General features: G+C 45.7%; 1 protein-coding gene across 1 annotated transcript in view; it reads right to left on the bottom strand.

The window, feature by feature from the left end:
• LOC144141411 (venom metalloproteinase antarease TserMP_A-like) overlaps nucleotides 1-20,288 on the bottom strand; it is a 74,355-nt gene that overhangs the window by 34,938 nt on the left and 19,129 nt on the right. The window contains exons 2-5 of the mRNA XM_077672982.1: nucleotides 10,204-10,367; nucleotides 10,025-10,114; nucleotides 2,306-2,435; nucleotides 328-375 (exon numbers count right to left, since the gene is read on the bottom strand). Coding sequence (XP_077529108.1) covers nucleotides 328-375; nucleotides 2,306-2,435; nucleotides 10,025-10,114; nucleotides 10,204-10,367 — 432 coding nt within the window. The remainder of the gene's footprint in view (nucleotides 1-327; nucleotides 376-2,305; nucleotides 2,436-10,024; nucleotides 10,115-10,203; nucleotides 10,368-20,288) is intronic.

Here is a 20,288-nt window from a genome sequence, read left to right as displayed (position 1 = left end):
AGGCTTGCCTTTAGGATTTTTGGAATGCTTTTAACGGGCTCTTACCACGGCAACAATTGACAAAATATAACGTCAACATGTGTTCTAGGTTTTATATTATGAATTGTATTGACAGGTGCAGAATTTAGTGTGTGTCGGAATGTAATATTAACAAAATGTTTAGTATGTGGATGTTTATAAAAATATCTTCCACTTAAAAAATGCTTGTTACTTTCACGAAGAAAGTGCAAATATTTGTTGTATTTCAAAGTGCAAGACACCTTTTCTATTAGTAAGGATTAGAAAAAATTGATACGGCCACAAGAATATTTGAAAACCTTCACTCACCTGCATATAGTCCCGCTTGCATGTCCCTGCTAGTGATGTTTGGTATAGCTGAAATGAATAAAGAGAGGTAATGCTCATTGGTCAAGAATGGGTGCTTTCAGAGAAAAGCAAGACACTGTACCGAGAAAACAGTGCAGTGTTTTAAACATATATATATATATATATATATATATATATATATATATATATATATATATATATATATATATATATATTGAACTTTTATTTCTTCCTTCCTGAAGGTATTTTGTGTTAGTGCTTTAAAGGATGTAATATAAGGGAAGTAGAAGAGGTTTTAGGGCTGGCATTTTGCGCTATCACTGCATAGCACAATTTGTCGGCAGAACGTGAGCCTTAACACAAACACAGTAATTGTGATGGGTCTATCTTTAAGGTTATTTGTAGGTAATTACAGTGAAATAAAACACGTACTACACACATGGCCTTAATAATTTCTGGTCTGTCATCTTGGAGGTGGGTTGTTTAGAAAATGAATTGCAGATACTCGGTCAAAAATGAAGTTGAACGAGGAGAATGCAAGAAGTCAGGTTTAAAGGAGCCATGAGGACAAAATACAAGTATGTTTTATTCGAAAGATTTTGTGTTTTATAGTGCCCGCCGCAATTGTGCGGCAGCAAACGATGCCTTATTCAGTGAGTATTAATCAATTTAGGTTAAAAGTTTGATTCTCCCGCGAAATCGTGTGTTTTGAGGACGTCAGAAATGAAGTCATAAGCGCCCGTATACAAACGAGCTTGCACTGCTTTATTCGGCTGCAGGGCTGCTTGCCGTCAATCTTCTTAGATGGCGCTACCATGTTCATGCAGGGACCGTTGTCAGCCGTCGATTTGTTTTTTGGCCGTATTTGCAACTGGCTTGCTTTTGTTAGTGTTTAAAGTAATCGTTTCTTAAAACATGGAATATCCTGGACAAACAGGGTCTCGTAAGGCAACGTCGCTTACGCCAATCAGCTAGTGCCTGTGAGACAACTCGAAAGCGGCGGGCTGCTGTGAAGCTATATAAAACAAGCATAGTGCGCGCAGTACCAACAACATTACGCATCACTACTTCTGTTTACGTGTGCTTTCGTTACTTCCACTGTTTAACCCCCCCCCCCCCCATCCTTACTACTATAAAAAGAATGTGCCCTTAATTTAGGTGCAAAAAGCTCGTTCGGGCACCTTATAAGCTCTGGGTAATTTGCGTTTGCTCTCGCCGGCCACTGCCAATCGGAAAGCTGGCTGGTATGACATCATAGGTTCTGTTGCGGGAAATGCACTAGTGGGTCACATTGGCCATTGCCTTTTTTCCTAATTATATAGCGTAATTGAGCGAAGTGTGTGTTATAAGTGGTGTTAGTATGATTATAACGACGTGATCACCCAAATGAACCAAACTTGTGTTTTGTCTTCATGGCTCCTTTAAGTGACAAAGGTATTTTCAGCGTTAAGAATAAAGAAAACTACGCGTAAAACAAAAAAGAATGTCGGGTGCACAGACACGTAAGACAAGGTAATCGTATAACAGGAAACAGAGCAAATGGTATTAAACAGCCAAAATTGTACGTGTTGCAGGCGAGTGCGAAAAATCAAAAGATTGCAGCTCTTGCACATGTCTTAAGAAATCCTAACAAACATGCTGACATTCCGAATATGTAGGTATGCGTCATCCCTAAAGCAGCTTTTGCCTCGGGTATGCTCGTTCAAGCTCGATTGCACGCCAAGGCGGAATCGTCAGAGTCTCGCAATACAGCCAGGACAGCTAAACAAGAGGATTTGGTTGCTCCTCCATAAGTATCGCTGTCTTCAAACTGACGCACGCTGCCACAGTACAGCTGTTCAAGAGTCCTTCATTAAAAGCGCTAATGAAATCACAATGATTTTGCATACAAGATTCAAGCCACGTAAGCAGACCAAATTTTCATGATGGCTGTTATTATCAACCACCTGTCTGGAACACAAATAAAATTATCTCCTACCGTAGTCTCGGTCGCTGGGATAACTTTTCTGAGGCAAAACTTCGTACAAACGGTGGGGAACTTGACCTGTTTCTGATCGTGGCATTTCCAACAGAGGCTCAACACGCAACGTGTTGCTCAGTATTCCTTCCTGCGATGAACCAGAAAAGTAGAACATGTAGGCGACATAAATTTGTAATCACTAAGCGAAAAAGCCATGTAAGAAAAAAAAGTGGGAAGTCAAAAATCTTGTAGGGTTTGTATGACTCCTTTAAAGCGGTCCTGACAAGGCTTTTGTGAACACTAAGTGAACGAGCACATTCGTTAGGTTGGGTGGCGAAGGTAATTCGTGCCAAGAATAACTTTTTATGGAAACCCGCCGCATTGGCTCAGTGGCTAAGGAGTTGCGCTGCTGAGAACGAGTTCGCGGGTTCAATTCCCGGCCGCGGCGGCTGCTTTTCTGATGGAGGCGAAAAGCAAAAACGCCCGTGTGTACGAGATTTCGGCGCACGTTAAAGACCCCCAGGTGGTCAAAATTAATCCGGAGCCCTCCACTACGGCGCGCCTCATGGCCTGCGTTGCTTCGGCGTGTTAAACCTTACAATCAATCAACTTTTTTACGTGCAACAGAAAGCTCACCTTTCGTCCCAAAATTTGTTCCCGCGTTCCCACTTATTCCTGAGTGTTTTTGGCTCCGCCATTCCGAAGCATGTACAGCCTCCCAAATTTTTAATAATATAGCGGGAGCGACGACCGACTGGCATGTCAGCGCCTTCTCACGGTGTTCAGCAGCGAAATAGGCGAGAGTATGCGCACGCGCATGGAGCCATCTGCGGAATAAGTGTCGTCTGCTACGCTGCTTCCTTGAGAGTGGCACACCCCCTCCCACTGCTTCTGAATTACTTGTGCCCCAAGCTGCTTAGCTACCTGTGACGGCAGCGAAACGGCCTTGCAAGATAAGGAAAACAGGAGTTGTGTTGCCCTGAGAAGAACAGCGGAGCAGACGACGCTCCCACAACAGATAGTTCCATGCGCGTGCCCGTGCCCTCGCCTATTTTCCCCGGTGAACACCGTGATAAGGTGCGGACATACCGATCGTCATCGCTTCCCCTATAATATTAAAAAATTGCGAGGCTGTACTTCATCATTTCTCCCATGTTCGTGACGATCAGAAATCCTCCTAGAGTTAAACCTGGATATAAGGAGGTCGACAAAAATTCGCAAATTTTCGTTACATCCATGTATTCGCTACATGCATGTTTCGAGTTAAGACTCGCGCGAATAAAGGAGAAACACAACAAAATGCTGTAGACATCAGTGATCGTGAACGAACTCTTAAGGATTTATTTCAGAGTAAAAAACTGCATCATTTCCGCCTGGTGCGTTCCCGTAAACTTCGTCAATTGACGGCACTCCAGACAAGCAACGTCACTTGCCCCCGTATTTACAAACGCAAATTAAAGGGACACTGAAGTGAATTTGTCAAGCTCCCGTTTTTGCTTGCACTGCGTAGACTGGCTCAAATTAGCACACTTTTCATCGTTTATCCGGTTGACAAATCGGTAATTATTTTACAAAGCGCGAAAGAAGAAAAACTACCATGCGCGGTTTGCGGCGGCCGCACCAACTAAGGCTGTGACGTTGAGAGGAGGGGCGCCGTGATTGGACGATGCCCAAGGTTAGCAATCACACAAGTTTCGGTTTCGGTTTCGGTTCTGTAAAACATAACCAATGGCTTTGTTGGATGGGCATTCTCAATATCTCAGTAATCATCGTACCGCGCTTCTGCCATGCTGTCGGCTGTAAAATGCGTAAGATAAGCCTCCCAGGACGGCTTGGAATCGTAGCATTCACTACCCGAGGCCTACGCAGTGCATGAACGCCCTCCGCGTCCCCGCAGACGCTCAAATGCCATGCGCTTTTCCCCCATATTTGGAGCTTGCCGCACTCATGCCTGTATCGTAAAAAGCGTGCTCGCACCAGGCCAAGGGTCCGTTGATTCTGGCCTGTGCCCACTGCCTGCAAGCAGTCGGTGCTTATGGCAACAGCACGCCAACGAGAACTCGCTAGCGCGCCAGTGCCAGCCTGCCCGCGTTTTGTGAACTAGTTCGTGTAGCCATGAACGTTGCGGCCCCAATAAAGGTGAACTCAATATAGAAAACATCGGCGGAAAACAAAAAAGTTAACTTACAAAAAAAAAAAAGCACGTACCCGCGGAGATTCGAACTCGTGACTCGCAAAACATTTGGAGTGAAATCCCAGCGCCCCAGACTGGTAGGCCACGGAGCGGGACGCGAATGCGTTGGTAATATAGGGTATATATTGTACAACCGGTTTACACTTTTATTTAGTTTTGGCATTTCAAGCCGCTTAGGTGACTATTTGTTGTACTGCGATCGTGCAGTAAGCGTCGCCCGAGTTTCCACAGTAGCTCACGTCTAGCAATTGCATTTCGTAGACGGAAAAGCGTTCGCAGATGCGTAGTCGTGCTGCTGACCGCTGTGCTTGTTCGCCCAGCGCAAAAAAAGTGCTTCCCGCGCCCTAGTTTTACGCTGTACGGTAAAAATATCAGTTGATTTTATTTGCTTAGTACCTATATTGACTTCGCTGACTCTTCTCCCGCCTTCAAGAGGCCTTATATTTTCCTACTGGCGTACCAGTCAGCGAAGCGTCGCATGTGCAGCGCTTGTGTGAAGCGACCTTGACTTGGAGCTAGATACAGTGTACAAACAAACTAAGTAAAGAAAGGCACATTCTTCCATTCACAAACGTGTCCTGGCTTCGTTTCAACTAAGCGAACGAATTGCGACCAAGCAATTTTTTTTAACCTCCTTGATTGCGACGACCCGCCGGCGGCCGGCGGACTAAACGCTGGGCCGACTGACTCTGTCGGCCGGGGAGCCGTGCAGTAGCGCAGCCGTGGCGCAGCCAATTGTCAGCTCGTCCCCTCCTGACGTCACATGAAAACGCCACAGAAAATGGGCGAGCGTAAAGAGAGGAGGACAGCGTTTTCGAATTAGTTTTTCTACTAAATAAAATCGCGTAAACGCGCCTAGAGTGGTCGAAAGATGGCCTGGGGACTCCGGACTACAATTTGCGCTAGTAATCCCGCAATGTTTACATATCACTTCAGTGTCCCTTTAAGTATCACTTAGGCCTTTTCGCACTTTTCGGTGCCTTAACCCGCTTAATGTGAAAGGGCGCCTTTTTTGGGAACTTGATGCTCTTTTCCGCACTCGTTATTGTTGGGACGGTGCTAGTTGAGATGTTGTCCCGCACGGTGACGTTATTCTTTCTGGCCGGCGGAGGCGGCATTTAAAATTGCCAACTTGTCTCGAAAATAAAAAAACTTTCCGTTTTCTGGCAGCAGAACTCTTCACCGACAAATCGACACAGCAGATAGCAGTAGAGACTCCAGACTACACGACGACAGGCGGGCCTAGCACCTGTACGACACCGCACTGACACTAGAAATGCACCGTACTTTGGCGTTCGAGCGAAGTTTGCTAAACAAGTGCATTTTTCCAGTCGATGTTTCAGAAAAAGTGCACAAAACAATGTCTCATCAATGTAGCAAATTGGTTACATCAAGGTTAACCGTCGGAACGCCTTCTTTACCTAGGGGTCGTCAACTGATGGGTTACAATTGCGCTGGCAATGGGTAATTAAAAAAAAAAACTTCGTTAAATCCAGGATATCGTCACCTAGAAGTTCGTTACATCCACGTTTGACTGTATTAGAGTATTAGACGGCGTTTTCCTGCTCTTCCGGCGAAGAAAAGCGCCGTCTGCTCAGCGTAAACGGGTGGCAGCGGGGCACCTTTTGTTAATTAGCGTTTATCGCAGCACTCGGAACGCTCATCGTGTTCGCTTATATTTATCTTTTCTTTACTCTATTGCTTCTCGTTTAGGCGGGTTGGCTAGGCCGACACGACGGTGACGCCGACTTCCGTGTTTGCTGACTGACTAACTGAAAAACATTTGTTTAAAGACGTATGTTTTTACAGGTAAAGTGGGAAGCTGTCCTTAAGTGCCTGCCCCGTACAAACACTAGGTGGCAGACCGCATTGTCACACGATACCGACGGCAATTCCAACACGTCCGTCGATGGAAGTACGTGCGGTGTGACTTTCTTGCTGGGGGAAGGAGCCAACAGGACTGATTGGCCGAACAGTCGTCGGGAATCGATCGAGAAGCAAAAGCTGCGCCCCGACAACATTCGTGCCACGATGAATACGGCTCTGTTGTGCAAGTTCCTGGGGTGTAATAAACTTCGTAAGGTCCATGAAGCTCCTACAACTTAGCACTAGTGCTAATGCCATCCGCATATCGTCTGACGACGCTCCGTCCGGTCGCTTTGACGGCAATTCATTTGCCGGAGTTGCAAACCGCCTATTCATGTGCGACCGGCAATGCTTGTAGAAAACATAGGCTCAGTTAGTGGAAGGGGAGTTACGGGAAGTTTATTTGGCAATAAGGAATCAATATTGCGCCATTTTATAGCGCAAAGCGTATATCAATGAAACGGCAAGCACTGTTCCCGTAGGGAGAAATCGCAGTCGCAGCCGGGCACATATTTGCGATCGCGTTTCACCGGAAACAATGCTCTTCCTGGAGATAACCTGTGGTAGGGGTTTCCTGGAACCTTACTGTGGAACAGTTGGTCAAGAAATGTTCAGGTAACCAGACAGGAATATCTGAAATTGGGTAGAAAACATTGATGTTGGACAAACACTGGATCTCCATCTAGTATACAGGTTATTTCCGCACAACACTCAGTTTGGTCGTGGCGCAGTAGGCAAAAGCCTCGCGTTCATTGAATGAATTTTGCCGGTTCAAATCCCGGCAGGGTGTAGCTTTTTGTTTCTTTTCTTCTACGTGGATTTGAGTGCGAATTGGGATTCGCGAATCTAGAACAAAAATTTTAGGTTGAGCTGCGGAAGTACCATAAAAAAACGTCAATGCGTCGTTTAGGTCATTGCCACGGTTCGTTTAGTTTTAAAAGGAAGATCTTCGTGGCGACACACGCGCAATCATCCCACTGTATGGAACAGTGGGCTGGCTTTCCGGGAGGAGGTCCTGCTGCGTAGACTTAGGAGTTGGGGTGGCCCTCTCTCCTTCGGTGACGTGGGCGTGGCCAGCGTGATACCATGCCCCGTTTATGAACTGCCCGTTAAATACGGCTCCTCGTGAAGACTCTAGACCTAATCACTGGTGTCGGAAGTGCCTTCTTCGACAAAGAAGTGCCTTCTTTGACTGTAGCGAGAGCACGACACTTTCCCAGCACAGGCCTGTACCCTGGAAGACTTCCGATCTCCAGCGATGGCTGTGTTGGCCCTACCATTACTCTCTTCTCGAATTTCTCCTGAAAAAGTGTCGCGAACCTGTACCTTGGAACTCTAAATTAGGCGAAAAAGGCACACTATATAATTTAGAAACAATGCCTGCTTTGGGCATATAAAGATTCAATTGTACGTGTAGAGTCAAGAAATAATAATATGTGTATTTTGCAAAATTGCTATATGTTCATATACAGTCAACAGGGTTTCCTTCCATTAAGACGCAAGACATAAGGCGGGATTGGAGCAAGGGAAATACAGGGTCGCGGCAGGCAACCAAACCCTCCAGATATCGCAGTTGGCTGCACTGAGCACGTACTAATTGATCGAAGAGCTTTATAGAGAGTCAAGCGACTCAGGACACCAGAGAAAAAAGCGAGGGTGGAATAATTGTTCTGCGCAAACACATGCTCACGCGAACACACAGGCACGTGCGCACGGCCCCAAGGTCAAACTACTCCCCTGAGATCGCTCGTTATATCGGTTACGGGTCTACTTGTCTAGCAGTTGAAAAACACAGGGTCGCGTAAAAGTGTCCCGGTGTAAGGGGTGAGAGAGGGGGACGTGGAATGCACGATGCAGAGTGAAAAATTCCCTGGTCCGTATCGTTCAACCCTTTAGCTGCTTTTTGTTACGATTCAAAATGTTTAGAACCGATCGGAATAATGGAATAAAGTGCTACAAAAGCCTGAGCACGGGCATGCATGGTGTCACCGCAACACGACCAAGCGGAAGTTGGCGCGAACAATCGGCCAGTTAACAAATACGTTAACTAAGGTCGGTTCGGAACGCAAGTACGTTCTCACTCATTTTGAGGCGATTGCTTATAAATTCCCTCACATATTTTAGGCTCCTATATGTTCCTAGACACTTCGTCGCCGTGAATGTGCGGCGACATTGTCATTCTCTTTACGCGTGATTTTTTGTCGTGGCATGGAAGCGTAAAATCCCAGCCTCATTCCTTCTGTCAGGTTTGCCAGCAGTGAGGAGAGTGCAGGTTTCTTACGCACAATGATAAAAAAGGCGAAAGCGGTACGCAGAAATTCAGAAGGCCTCTTCCTAAAGTGATGCTGCGGGGGAACCGGATGTTCTTGCAGACGTCGCCGAGAAGGGAGGCATCATGGGCAGTCACGCTCGCGTGGGGCTAGGAGAAGGACGAACCGAGGTTGAATCGCAGCGCGGCGAAAATGAGATGTTTCGATTTGTAATAACTCCGCTAATACTTATCCCTTTAACAAAATTCTTGAAGGAGATGATTACTAGAACATTGGTTTACCAGAACATGTGGCCACTAATTTGCGGCAAAACATTTTCAGGGCCCCTCTAAAAACCAGAACACCCAAGTCCCATTGAAAGGTAATGCAGTCGTTGGAAGGTTCGGGAACATTGAAGTAACGGCGCTCGCTTTTTGACTGCTCCTTCCGTTCGTGCAAGCCAGACATAGCAGAACTTTCCTTCACTAAGATACTCGCCCCTGTCCCCCTTATATCGAAGCATGTCGCATATTTTTTTGTTCCATAGCACACAACTCTTATTTAGTTGTAGTTTAACTCTTACGCTGCTTGCTTGATAGGCTGTCATTCTCTCTACAAAGAATGCTTTGCGCAATTTTAATTTCTTCATAACGAAAATTACTGTTGTGACTTTAAGTGTCTATCGGTATTATGGAGATTTTTTGTTAATGTGTAGTCTCCAATTATCTTTTGGGTTACGCCAGTTTTACATGTGTTTGTTATGTGTAGCATATATTATCCAATGTTTCGTTGTGTTTTTCTGTGTACACGGTGTTCATATACAGCCGTAAAGCTTTCTGTAGGGCGCTTACATACGTTGGCAATGTTATGTTTTCTTTTTTTCTCTCTTAATCGTTTTCCCTTTTAAGCGCAATCTTGTATCCTTCCGTGCCCCGACGCAAAGGCGTCACGGCTGTACTTGGGTAGAATAAATAAAGGGTTAGCTGATATATTGATGGACCGATCGATTTATGTGTTTATTTATTTATAGACTGATAGATTGATTGATTGATTCGATAATTTTTGCCACGGTCTGCTTTAATCCCATGACATTTGCATTCATAAATCTGCCAGACAACCGAATTGTGCCGTAACGTAATTGTTATAACACTGCATCGATATTGCCAAGTAAGTTGATTGCCTTAAACAACACACACGGGTTTACCAAATTCCCGCAAGAAGCGCAGAACTCAAAGGCGTTCGTTTACTTCCAAAATGGGCAGGTGACCTTGAAGGCACTGAAGTTATGCAGTGCCCAAATTGTATATGCTTGAATAATTACAAAAGCACCTAAACACCGGCATTCCTATTCAGAGATACCGGCTGGTATTTTTTTAAATTGTTGTGAGAAGATAGCAAGTGGTGCACGTTTGGTAAATTGGTACTTACAACTTGAACACCACTATCGGTATTTACTATTACAGAGGCCATATTTACATCGTCGTGATACAAATCCTTCTCGTAATCTTCACGTTTCATCTGTTATAGAAATGTAGCATATCAAGTAATACTGCTTAAATACACACGCATGCAGATAGCAAACCGTAGACGCACTCAAAACCACTTACGTAGTAATGAACTTCCTTACCACTCGTCTCCGTTCGAAAAAGAAAGTCCCCGGCAAACAGTTCACTTTTCTTTAAATTAAGAATGATCTCATCCTTTATTTTCAGTACTCGGCCTCCTTCATCCCATCTTCCTTCTAGTATGGTCGGGTAGACTACACCGTGTTCTGCGTGATATAAATCAAAGCGGTTTTAATGCCCTACCGCAAAATCAGCTGGGCGCCACGAAGAAATTGTCCCGTGCAGCACGTGGTATAACAAATTTAACCTTAATGCTGAATTTGTATATGTGGTGGGACCTGCTAGTGAGATTGCTGATGTTGAATTTCGCATCGGCATTGTGTCCTCTTTTGCGCTTCGCAAGCTCACGTGTGAATGTGTTCGTGACATAGCATTTGCGAAAGCGATATCAATATTGTCACTCTTTTTAAAAAAATGCTGACGTTTTCGTTTCACTAAAGCGAACAATAACGTATTTGAGGGTTTTAGGATGCACCTTAAAATATCAAGTACCTGCACAAATAGCGCGTTCTAAATGGCTAAATTTAAAACAAAAGTTTAATTTTAACCGGACATTCCTATCTCAATCGCAGTCTCCGTCGTCATTGGTATACAGTTCATCCGCATTGTCGGTCAGGTCGTATGACAGAGTATAAACAAGAATTGTTGACCGTTTATGCCCCTTTGCTTGCTCTCGTTGCCTGTTTTGTACCACTAGCTGTCTTACCAAAGCTGTCTTTGTTTTTTTCTATTCTCCGTAATGTCGGCTTATAAAATTGCGGGGGCTGTAATTTAACAATATTGCACTTATATCTACCTTATACGTCGCACACATCCACACTACATAGGATGAATTGCGCTGGCAGAAAATAAACACCAACAAATAGGGTACATTAGGAATTGATACTGCAAAGCACATCTGCGGTGAAAGACGCAAAGAAGAGCACCAAAAAAATTAAAGCCGTTCCATGCAATGTCAAAGCTGTCGGAAGTGTAGCACAGTGATTAGCCATAATGGGCTGCAGCGCCGTTATCTGCTCACTGCTGCCACCCAATTTATTTTATATTTCCCGCCTTCGCAGAGCTCGCGTGCCCCTGTGCGTGAAACTGCCTGCGCGAGTTCTGTTCTTTTTGCGCTTGCTTTAATTTTGTATTCTGCAGTGGTTTTGCGTCATTTTGAACGCGCAACGTCTTTCTTGCGCGGCTGGAGCCTTTCTGCGTCATTTCGAACGCGCGATTTCTTTCTTGCACGGTTGATGTTTTCGCTTGATATCGTAAAAACCAGCCCAACTAACGTTCCTACTAAATGAACGCGGGGGCTGCCGGTTACATGCACAGAGTTTGCCTAAAGTGCACCTGCAGTTTTCTTTGCTTTAAATAACAGGGAGGTGTATCACAAGCGGCAGCGGTTCGCGAGGTTTGAACGGTTAGGACTATTTAAACCGCCTGGCTTTCGAAAACTCAGTGGACTCAGCGTGACCCCCTGACCTCGGTACAGAAAGTACTACTTGGGTGCGTCCTTTATCTCACTGCGCCGCCTGATTTCGGCAGTCGCATAAACCGTTAGCAAGCTAAGACAAAAATTGCAAGCCCATAAAGCGCTCTGCGCTTAATAATGCATAACCACCGTACTTCAACTGACTTTTTTTATGATACAGCAATAGCACACCTGTTCTGTGACTAACCGAGCGCAGCACTCCAGAGAAAAAAAAAATAAAAAAAGCGAACTGAGAAACCTGCAGCATATAAAATCATTACCCGGAGAGTAGCTGGAATTATAGAAGACTATTCAGCAGCATCCGACCCTCACGCTGTGGCCTGGTGCTCTTGCTGTCTCTGTAGCAGATTTATTGCTTGGCAAGGCAAGCTAGGCCAGAATGACGCGTTTCACATACTCTGTGTCTACGTAATCGAGGGCTCACATATCTGCCTGTGAAAGTTACATGCCTCCATTTGCCTTGCAATACCAGCGCTAAGAAGCAGGGATTCAAAGAAAAAAAAAACAGATGGCTTTCTTAAATATGTATCAGAACTGCGGCGCAATGCGTTTTCAATATATCGGTAAAGCGCAGGGCCTTGCGTCGCCCATAACATCGTCGACTTTACAGAAGCGCTTTTTTAATGGCAACTGTTCAACCGGCAACGGAACATGTGGTTTCGGCTGTGAGGCCTGCAGAGAAGAGCATTAAATTTTCAGCTTTCCGGCTGCGAAAATAGCGCAGGCCCTCTACGCTTTCTCGCGGCTTTTCAGGCTGTCAAAATATAAAGGTAAATATAAAAAAAGGTTTTCAGATAAACAGTGTGACCCTACTGGCTGCCCTACACGTAGAGTGTCAAGGGGGCGGAAATAGACATGAAAGAGAAGAGAAGGCATGAAAAGCAAAAAAATGAAGCAAAAAATTTAGAGCCATTCTACTCTGTTACGAACAACGACCAGCGAAGGTCTGCGCAGTCCAAAAATTGAGAGACAAAAACACTTTTGCTTTTAAGTTAGTGCTTTAGAACATTCCTCCAGTCAGCCCAATAAAATGAGGAAGGACTAGAGTTTTATTCTGGGAGACAGACATGTGACTGCCGGCTTTCTTCTTGCATAAAAGACAATATATAAAGGGACACTGAAGTGAATTTGTCGAGGTCCCGTTTTTGCTTACATTGCGTAGACTGGCTCAAATTAACACACTCTTCATCTTTTAACCGCTTGATAAGTCCGTAATTATTTTATAAAGCCAGAAGGAAAAAAACTACCATGCGCAAGCTGCGGCGGTCGCACCAACTAAAAGCTGTGACGTCGGGAGGAGGTGCACCGTGAGTGGACGATGTCCAGGATTGGCATTCAAACAAGTTTCGATTTCGGTTCTGTAAAACAACATGCTTGACATCTGACGTTATCGTCGGACGGGCATTCTCTATATCTCAATAATTGTCATACCCAGCTTCTGTCATGCTTTCGGCTGTGAAATGCTTAAGATAAGCTGTCTATGCCGGCTTAGAATTGTAGCATTCAGTAGCCGGGGCCTAGGCAGTGAATGAACGCCCTCAGCGTCACCGCCGACGCTCAAATGCCATGCGCTTCTTCCCCATATTTGCAGCTTGCCTCACTCATGCCTGTATCGTAAAAAGCGTGTTCGCACCAGGCCAAGGGTTTGCTGATTCTGGCCTGTGCCCACGGGGGGCAAGCCTTCGGTGCTTATGGCAACAGCGCGCCAAGAAGAACTCGCTAGCGCGTCACTGTCAGTGTGCGCGCGTTCTGCGAAATCGCTCGTGGTGCAGTTAACGTTATGGACCGAAAATGGTGACCTCAGTATGGGAAACAGAGGTGGAAAACAAAAAAAAATCAACTTACAACATAAACAGGAATGCACGCTCGGGGACCCGAACTTGCACTATCAGAATAACATACCTAGCGCCCCAGACCACTCGGCCACCGGACAGCGCTGCTGTCGTTGGAAAAATGAGGTATATAATGTATAACCAGTTTACCCTTTCTTTAGTTTTAGCATTTCAAGCAGCTTATGTGACAATTTGTTGTGTAGTGCTCTTGCAGTAAGCGTCCCCCAAATTTCCAACGTCTAGCAATTGCATTTCATAAACGGAAAAACGTTCTCAGATGCGTAGTCGTGCTGCTGACCGCTGTACTGGTTCACCCAGCGCAAAAACGTGCTTCCTGCTCCCTAGTTTTACGCTGTATCGTAAAAGTGTCAGTTGATTTTATTTCCTTTGCACCTATATTGACTTCGCTGACTCTTCTCCGGCCTTCAATTGGCCTTAGATTTTCCTACTAGCGTACCAGTCAGCGAAGCGCGTCCCATGTGCGCTTGAGCAGGGATTGTGTGGAGCGACCTTGACTTGGAGCTAGATATAGTGTACAAACTAACGAAGTAAAGAAAGGCACATTCTTCCATTCCCAAACGTGTTGTGGCTTAGTTTCAACTGATCGAGCGAATTGCGACGACCCGTCGGTGGCCGGCGGTCTAAACGTTGGGCCGACTGACTCGGTCGCGGAAGGTCGGCGAGCCATGCAGTAGCGCAGCCAATTGCCAGCTGCTCTCCTGCTGACGTCACACGAAAACGCCACAGAAAAAGGGCGAGGATGCAGACAGGAGGACAACGTTTTCGAATTGATTTTTATACTAAATAAATACGCGTAAACGCGCTAAGAGTGGTTAAAACATGGCCTATGGGCTCCGAACTTAAATTTGCGCATGTAATCCCGCAATGTTTACGGATCTCTTCAGTGTCCCTTTAACAGCAGACGGGAGTTCGACAATATTTACTTCACTACAAAGTACCCCTTTGTAAAAAGAAATAAAATTCAAGTATAATGCTACAGCCTTCTGAATGGCTGTTCCGCAGATAATTTATTTCGGGATAGTTTCGAAACAGCCATATTTACAACATTTTTTTAACCGTTCTACCTCTGCGAAGTCTTCAGTTGTACACCGATTTGTTCACGTTCGCCTATGAACAAACCAAGACATATGTAGCTTCCCTGTAAAAATAGCTAAAACAGGTGTGGTTTAAACTACACTATTATAATACAACAATGAATGTTGGACTTCGGAGCTGTTGCAAAAGCTGTAGGACTTTGGAGTGGCCAGAGGCTTTTGGTTGTTTAAGGACTTGTCAACTTGTTTTGCACGTCGGCATCCTTTAGGCTTTTTCTTACGATATACCTCCACCCTCCCCTCCTAATTTATTTTACACCGCATAACGTCCAAACGCTATACCACATTTTAAAAGCAGCCATCGACACGGTGATGGCAATATTTGAAGGGTCGTTCGTAAGCAGTTGCGATAAATTCCAGTTTTGCAATTTTTGAGTTGAGAGAAAATATCAGAACATATTCGCTTGCCTTAGAGCTTTTACCTTTCAGCGGTGACATCTATAAGGGTTACCCTTATGTCTGATAGCGGTAATCTAACGTTATGTGTTGTATAGAAAATTATAATGCATGTTAGACTAAGCAAGGCCACCAAATGGAGCTCAGCTGATTGAATACCAAGGGGTTTATCACTATCACTAACACACCATCACTACTTTGACTGTGACGGTGGGTGCGTTACATATGCAAATGGAGGGGAGAAATGTGCTTAAAGTATAGCTTATGCCGGGGTATACCCTCAAGCCCCAGACCTGTATAAAGGCATGCATTTATATTTACGAATGCGCTGAAACATAACGAAAAAATTGTTTAAAACTGCTGGAAAGAAACAAACGCGTTAAATGCAGTGTAGACCTGGTTTTAGTGTCCTTACAAATGTCAACAGTTTCCTGCGCAAGTATGCTTCATGGGGGAAAGAAAAGAGCTTGATCTTCAGCTTCCACTTAAAGAGCAGCCATTGCTTTTTTTATTCGTTATTTTCCGTTTTGTAGCGGTCACTGCGCCTGCAGGGCATGTTTTATGGTCTAGCAAATGTCATACAAATACTGCAGCTTGTCCTGTATGGTTCATGCCCTTCGTTTCTCTTCCTGCCGGCTACCAGTCTGCTTCGCGGTGAATACGGGTCGTGGCCAGGTTAGAAAGCGAACGAGCGCGCATGGCATCGACATACAAAGAGCCGTGCCACTGGACCAGGCTGGCTATAGCTCACTACCTAAGCCTATAGAATGCTTTTGAAGTCGCTACACGCGCAATGGAATAGCACTGCCCAGGAGAGGCATTCTGCGAAAACAAATTGTGGGATTTTTTTTAAGCCTCGCGGCCTGGAGGGATGATGAGAAGGGCCTATAACGGAAAACGACATATTTGTAATTATTTTTCCTCTTCGGCAGTCACTGCCGGAATAGCTATGCCATCAACTTCGAGCACGGACAAACTGCTGTTTTTTCGCGCACTACAGCCTTTTTCTTTCTCTCCTTCCCCCCTCCTCTCTCTCTCCTTCTTATATATATATATATATATATATATATATATATATATATATATATATATATATATATATATGTATATATATACTGTAACGTTCCCCTTTATTGGGTACAGCTTACTAAGTAGACATCAATGCGCATCATCCGTCATGGGGAAGCCGCAGAAGAACAATTAAAGCGCAGCACTTGCTAGATATTGCTTATCAGCACAACATGACGGTACTCAATACCGGAGAACCAACTTTTTTCCGTAAAGGCGTTTCAAGCGCTCTTGACGTCACCCTCGTTTCCTCTACGCTGCTTTCCAGATTAAGCTGGTCTGTGGGTATTGAATCCCACGGCAGCGACCACCTCCCTACCTACATAACACTGGATGGGGTTCCGGGAAGTTATAGAAAACATGAGGTCCGATTCACAAACTGGGTGGTATTTACCACAGCAGTCCAAGAGGGCCTGAGTTCAGTGTTATCCTACGACGACTTTGTAAGCACGATGGCTCATTTGCGCAAAACGAGCACGACGGCTTTTATATTACCCAAGTTATTTTCTATCGCCGACGCAGAGTTTGAAAGGCTTCGTGCCATACACCGGCGAGCAGAAAGAAGAGCGCGTAAAACACTGGCACCTGAAGACATCCGCGAATCCAGACGAGTGCAGAAGCGCATTCAATGACACATGGGGAAATTGGCTAAACGTGAATGGACATCTTTCTGCTCAAAGTTGTGACCCCAGGAAACCACTCACTAGAATATGGAGCCTTTTCACAAGTATTCGCACACCACAGACATGTCTCCACCCATTTAACGCAGTTTCATTACGTACCAATGCCACATTTTTAGACGTCGCTGAGATGTACTGTGCAAAAATAGCGGCCACATCAACGTCACCTCCGTCACTTCCATTTTCGGATAACGGACGCCTATTACATCACACGCCCCTTACGGATGCCCCGTTTACAATACCGGAACTCGTCAAGGCTTTATCTGTAGTTAACAAGTCCGCCTCCCCTGGCCCAGACGGCATAACTTATACTGCTCTGACCCATCTGGGAGAAGAGGGGAAGAGATTTCTCCTGGACATTTTCAACCAATCCTGGAGGACCGGTCGTCTGCAGCCCAGCTGGAAGACTGCTCGCATTGTGCCTATACTGAAACCAGGAAAAGATCCCTCAGACATTCAATCGTATCGACCCATTGCGCGTTTGAGCTGCGTAGGCAAGCTGATGGAAAAAATGGTGCTGCTTCGGCTAGATTGGGATCTAAGTACTAGAAATATTTACCCGCCACAAATATCCGGTTTCTGCAAAGGCAGGAGCAGTATCGACAATGTAATCGCCCTTGCTAGTTGCGTCAAGCGCGAAAAAGCACTTCGTAACACCGTTATAGCGGTGTTTTTGGACATCAAGGCTGCGTATGACTCTGTCACGCATGACGCTATCCGCTTTCAAATGCACTCATTGGGTATTGGTGGTCGGATGTACGATTGGCTATCGAATTACCTTAGCGACAGAAGCATCTTCATGACCACCTCTGATGGCGACACATCGAAGCACACCGTAACTCATGGTGTTCCACATGGAGAGGTACTCAGCCCAGCGCTTTTTAATATTTCCCTCATCGGCACGGAAAATGTTTGCCACTTCATATCGCGATTTCCTTATATGCCGATGATATTTGCATATGGTGCTCCGGCCGAAATAGGCGTGTGCTTCGTGGGAGGCTTCAGTGGGGAATAGATGCTATCTCAGAATTCCTCGCAGTGCGTGGACTCCAAATCTCGGCAACAAAATCAGCAGCCATCGCTTTTACGAAACGTGATGTCACACGGTACGAGCTCACAGAAATGAGGATACCAATGCCTTATGTCACAAATCATAAATTTCTCGGCGTCACATTCGACATATTGCTGACATGGACACCCCACATTCGCAGTTTGAAAGAAAGGTTCTAGTCATTTTTCAACATCTTCCGAATGCTTTCCAGCAACAGTGGAGGCTGCACAGTTCACTCGCTTCTTCGTCTCTACGACGCTCTCTGCGAAGGTTGATTGATTGTAGGGTTTAACGCGCCGACGCAACGCAGGCGATGAGGCGCGCCGTAGTGGAGGGCTCCGGATTAATTTTGACCACCTGGGGATCTTTATCGTGCGCCGAAATCTCGCACACACGGGCGTTTTTGCTTTTCGCCTCCACCAGAAAAGCGGCCGCCACGGCCGGGAATCGAACCCGCGACCTCGTGTCTCTGCGAAGGTCTTTTACGCTACAGCCTTCCTGCGTTGTTTCCCCTCTCAGCTGCGAATCTCAAGGCTTTGGAAAGCATGCCGGCGCGCATACTCCGGGTGTGTATCGGCGTCCCAAAAACAACATCAACCCTGGGAACGTTCATTGAATGTAGACGATTGACGCCGATAGCGCTGCGCAAACACGAACTGCTTGATGTTACGAACTGGAAATGAACTGCTTGATGTTACGTATAGCTCTCTCAGCTAACCCGTTGGCTTCAGGGTGGTAGGGCGCTGGGAAACACAGCTTCACATTGCGCTGCACAGCCCAATTCTTCGACTGCACGCTCCGAAAGGCTGGTCCGTTTTCGGCCACAATTGTTTTGGTGTCTTTAAACATATCCCGGTTCAAGAGAGACATGACGCTCCTTGCATCTTCCCTTCCGGCTTTACACGCGACCATTCGCGTGCGGTCATCAATTGCCAGTAGGAACGCTTGCGTGCTGCCTCTTTCCTCGCCTTTTTTTCTGAGCTCCGCGAAATCAAGGTAGATTGTTGCGAAAGGTTCTTTGGAATGTTCTGCGGGAATCATGGCACTACGCCTGGGCTTGAGCTTGGCCTTGCAGATTTGACACTGGTGTCAGGTCCGTACGTATTCAGAGATGTCTTGCTTCATGCTGTTCCAATAAAATCTTTGCTTGATTTTCCAGTATATGCGCTAAAATCCGTCATGTCTGCTAGAGGGAGGTGAATCATGGTAAAGAGCCAAGATTTTTGATACACTAGTATTCGGTACCTGTAAGCGACCATCTTTCAGCGACATCGCCTCTATGCCGTCCCATAAGACCGCGCTCACGTGGTTATCATCACGTGGGGCAGTCATGTGGAGTCGTGACATGGCATCGGGGTCTGGTAGCTTGTCACCTGGTCTGTGAGCAATGTCAAATGCGAACTGCTGCAGTTCACTGACCCACCTGGCCAGCCGCCTTTTTGGATGGGACAAATTCAGTACATAGGTCAAGGCTTGATTGTCTGTGAATATTCTGAAGCGTCTGCCCTCAAAGTACGTTCGGAAGTAACGTAGCGCCATCAGTACCGCCAGGGCCTCTTTTTCGGTCGTAGAATAATTAATCTCTGCCTTGGTAAATGTGTAAGAATAATAACCATTGGCCCTGAGCTGTCTTTTCGGTGATTCCTTGTCATCTCTTTGGTACAAAATTGCCCCGGCTCCGTAATGCGATTCATCTGTGGTCAGTTCAAACGGTTTGGTGAAATCTGGGAGTGTCAACACTGGGTCTGACGATATTATCTTTGTAAGCTCCTGATATGCGCTGTCGCGTTCCTTGGTCCATTCAAACGAATCATTGTTCTGCGTCAATGCTGTGAGGCATTTCTATTTTGTGGCGTAATCCTTGATGAATGTCCTGAAGTGGCCAGCGAGTCCTAGGAAGACGCGTAGAGAATGCGCGCCATGGGGCTTGCATAGCTGTAAAATTCGCTTGACGGATTCCTATTTCGTGCTTTTCGTCTTGCCATCAAAAAATCTTCCCAGAAAGACAACAGAATAAAAAAACTCACTCTTCTTGAAATTAATCTTCAGCTAAGCTTTACTCAGGGCTTCTAGCACCTGTGAGAGGTGTGATATGTGCTCATCTCTGCTCCTGGAATAGATTATTATATCGTCGACGTACACTGCACAAAATTGTCCAGTGAACTCTTGTACGATGGTGTCCATCATTTTCTAGAACCATGCTCCGGAATTCCTCCATCCGAAAGGGAGTCTGTTGTACTCATATGTACCAAAAGGAGTCACCAATGCAGTGAAGTGCTTGTATTCCTCCTGAAGTGGTACTTGCTAATACCCTTTGCATAGATGGACTCGAGAGAACCAAGAGCAACCGCCGGTTTCATTGATGATGTCGTTTATTCCTGGCATTCGGTACAGGAACAGGTCAGTCTGGCGATTCACAAGCCTGTAGTCTGTGCACAGCCTATATGT

This window comes from Haemaphysalis longicornis, unplaced genomic scaffold (assembly GCF_048455015.1).
Source record: "Haemaphysalis longicornis isolate Haplotype H1 unplaced genomic scaffold, Haemaphysalis longicornis Haplotype H1 scaffold_6, whole genome shotgun sequence".
Taxonomy (NCBI): domain Eukaryota; kingdom Metazoa; phylum Arthropoda; class Arachnida; order Ixodida; family Ixodidae; genus Haemaphysalis; species Haemaphysalis longicornis.
The sequence above is the reverse complement of the archived record's forward strand: the minus strand, read 5'-3'. Positions and strand labels throughout refer to the sequence as shown.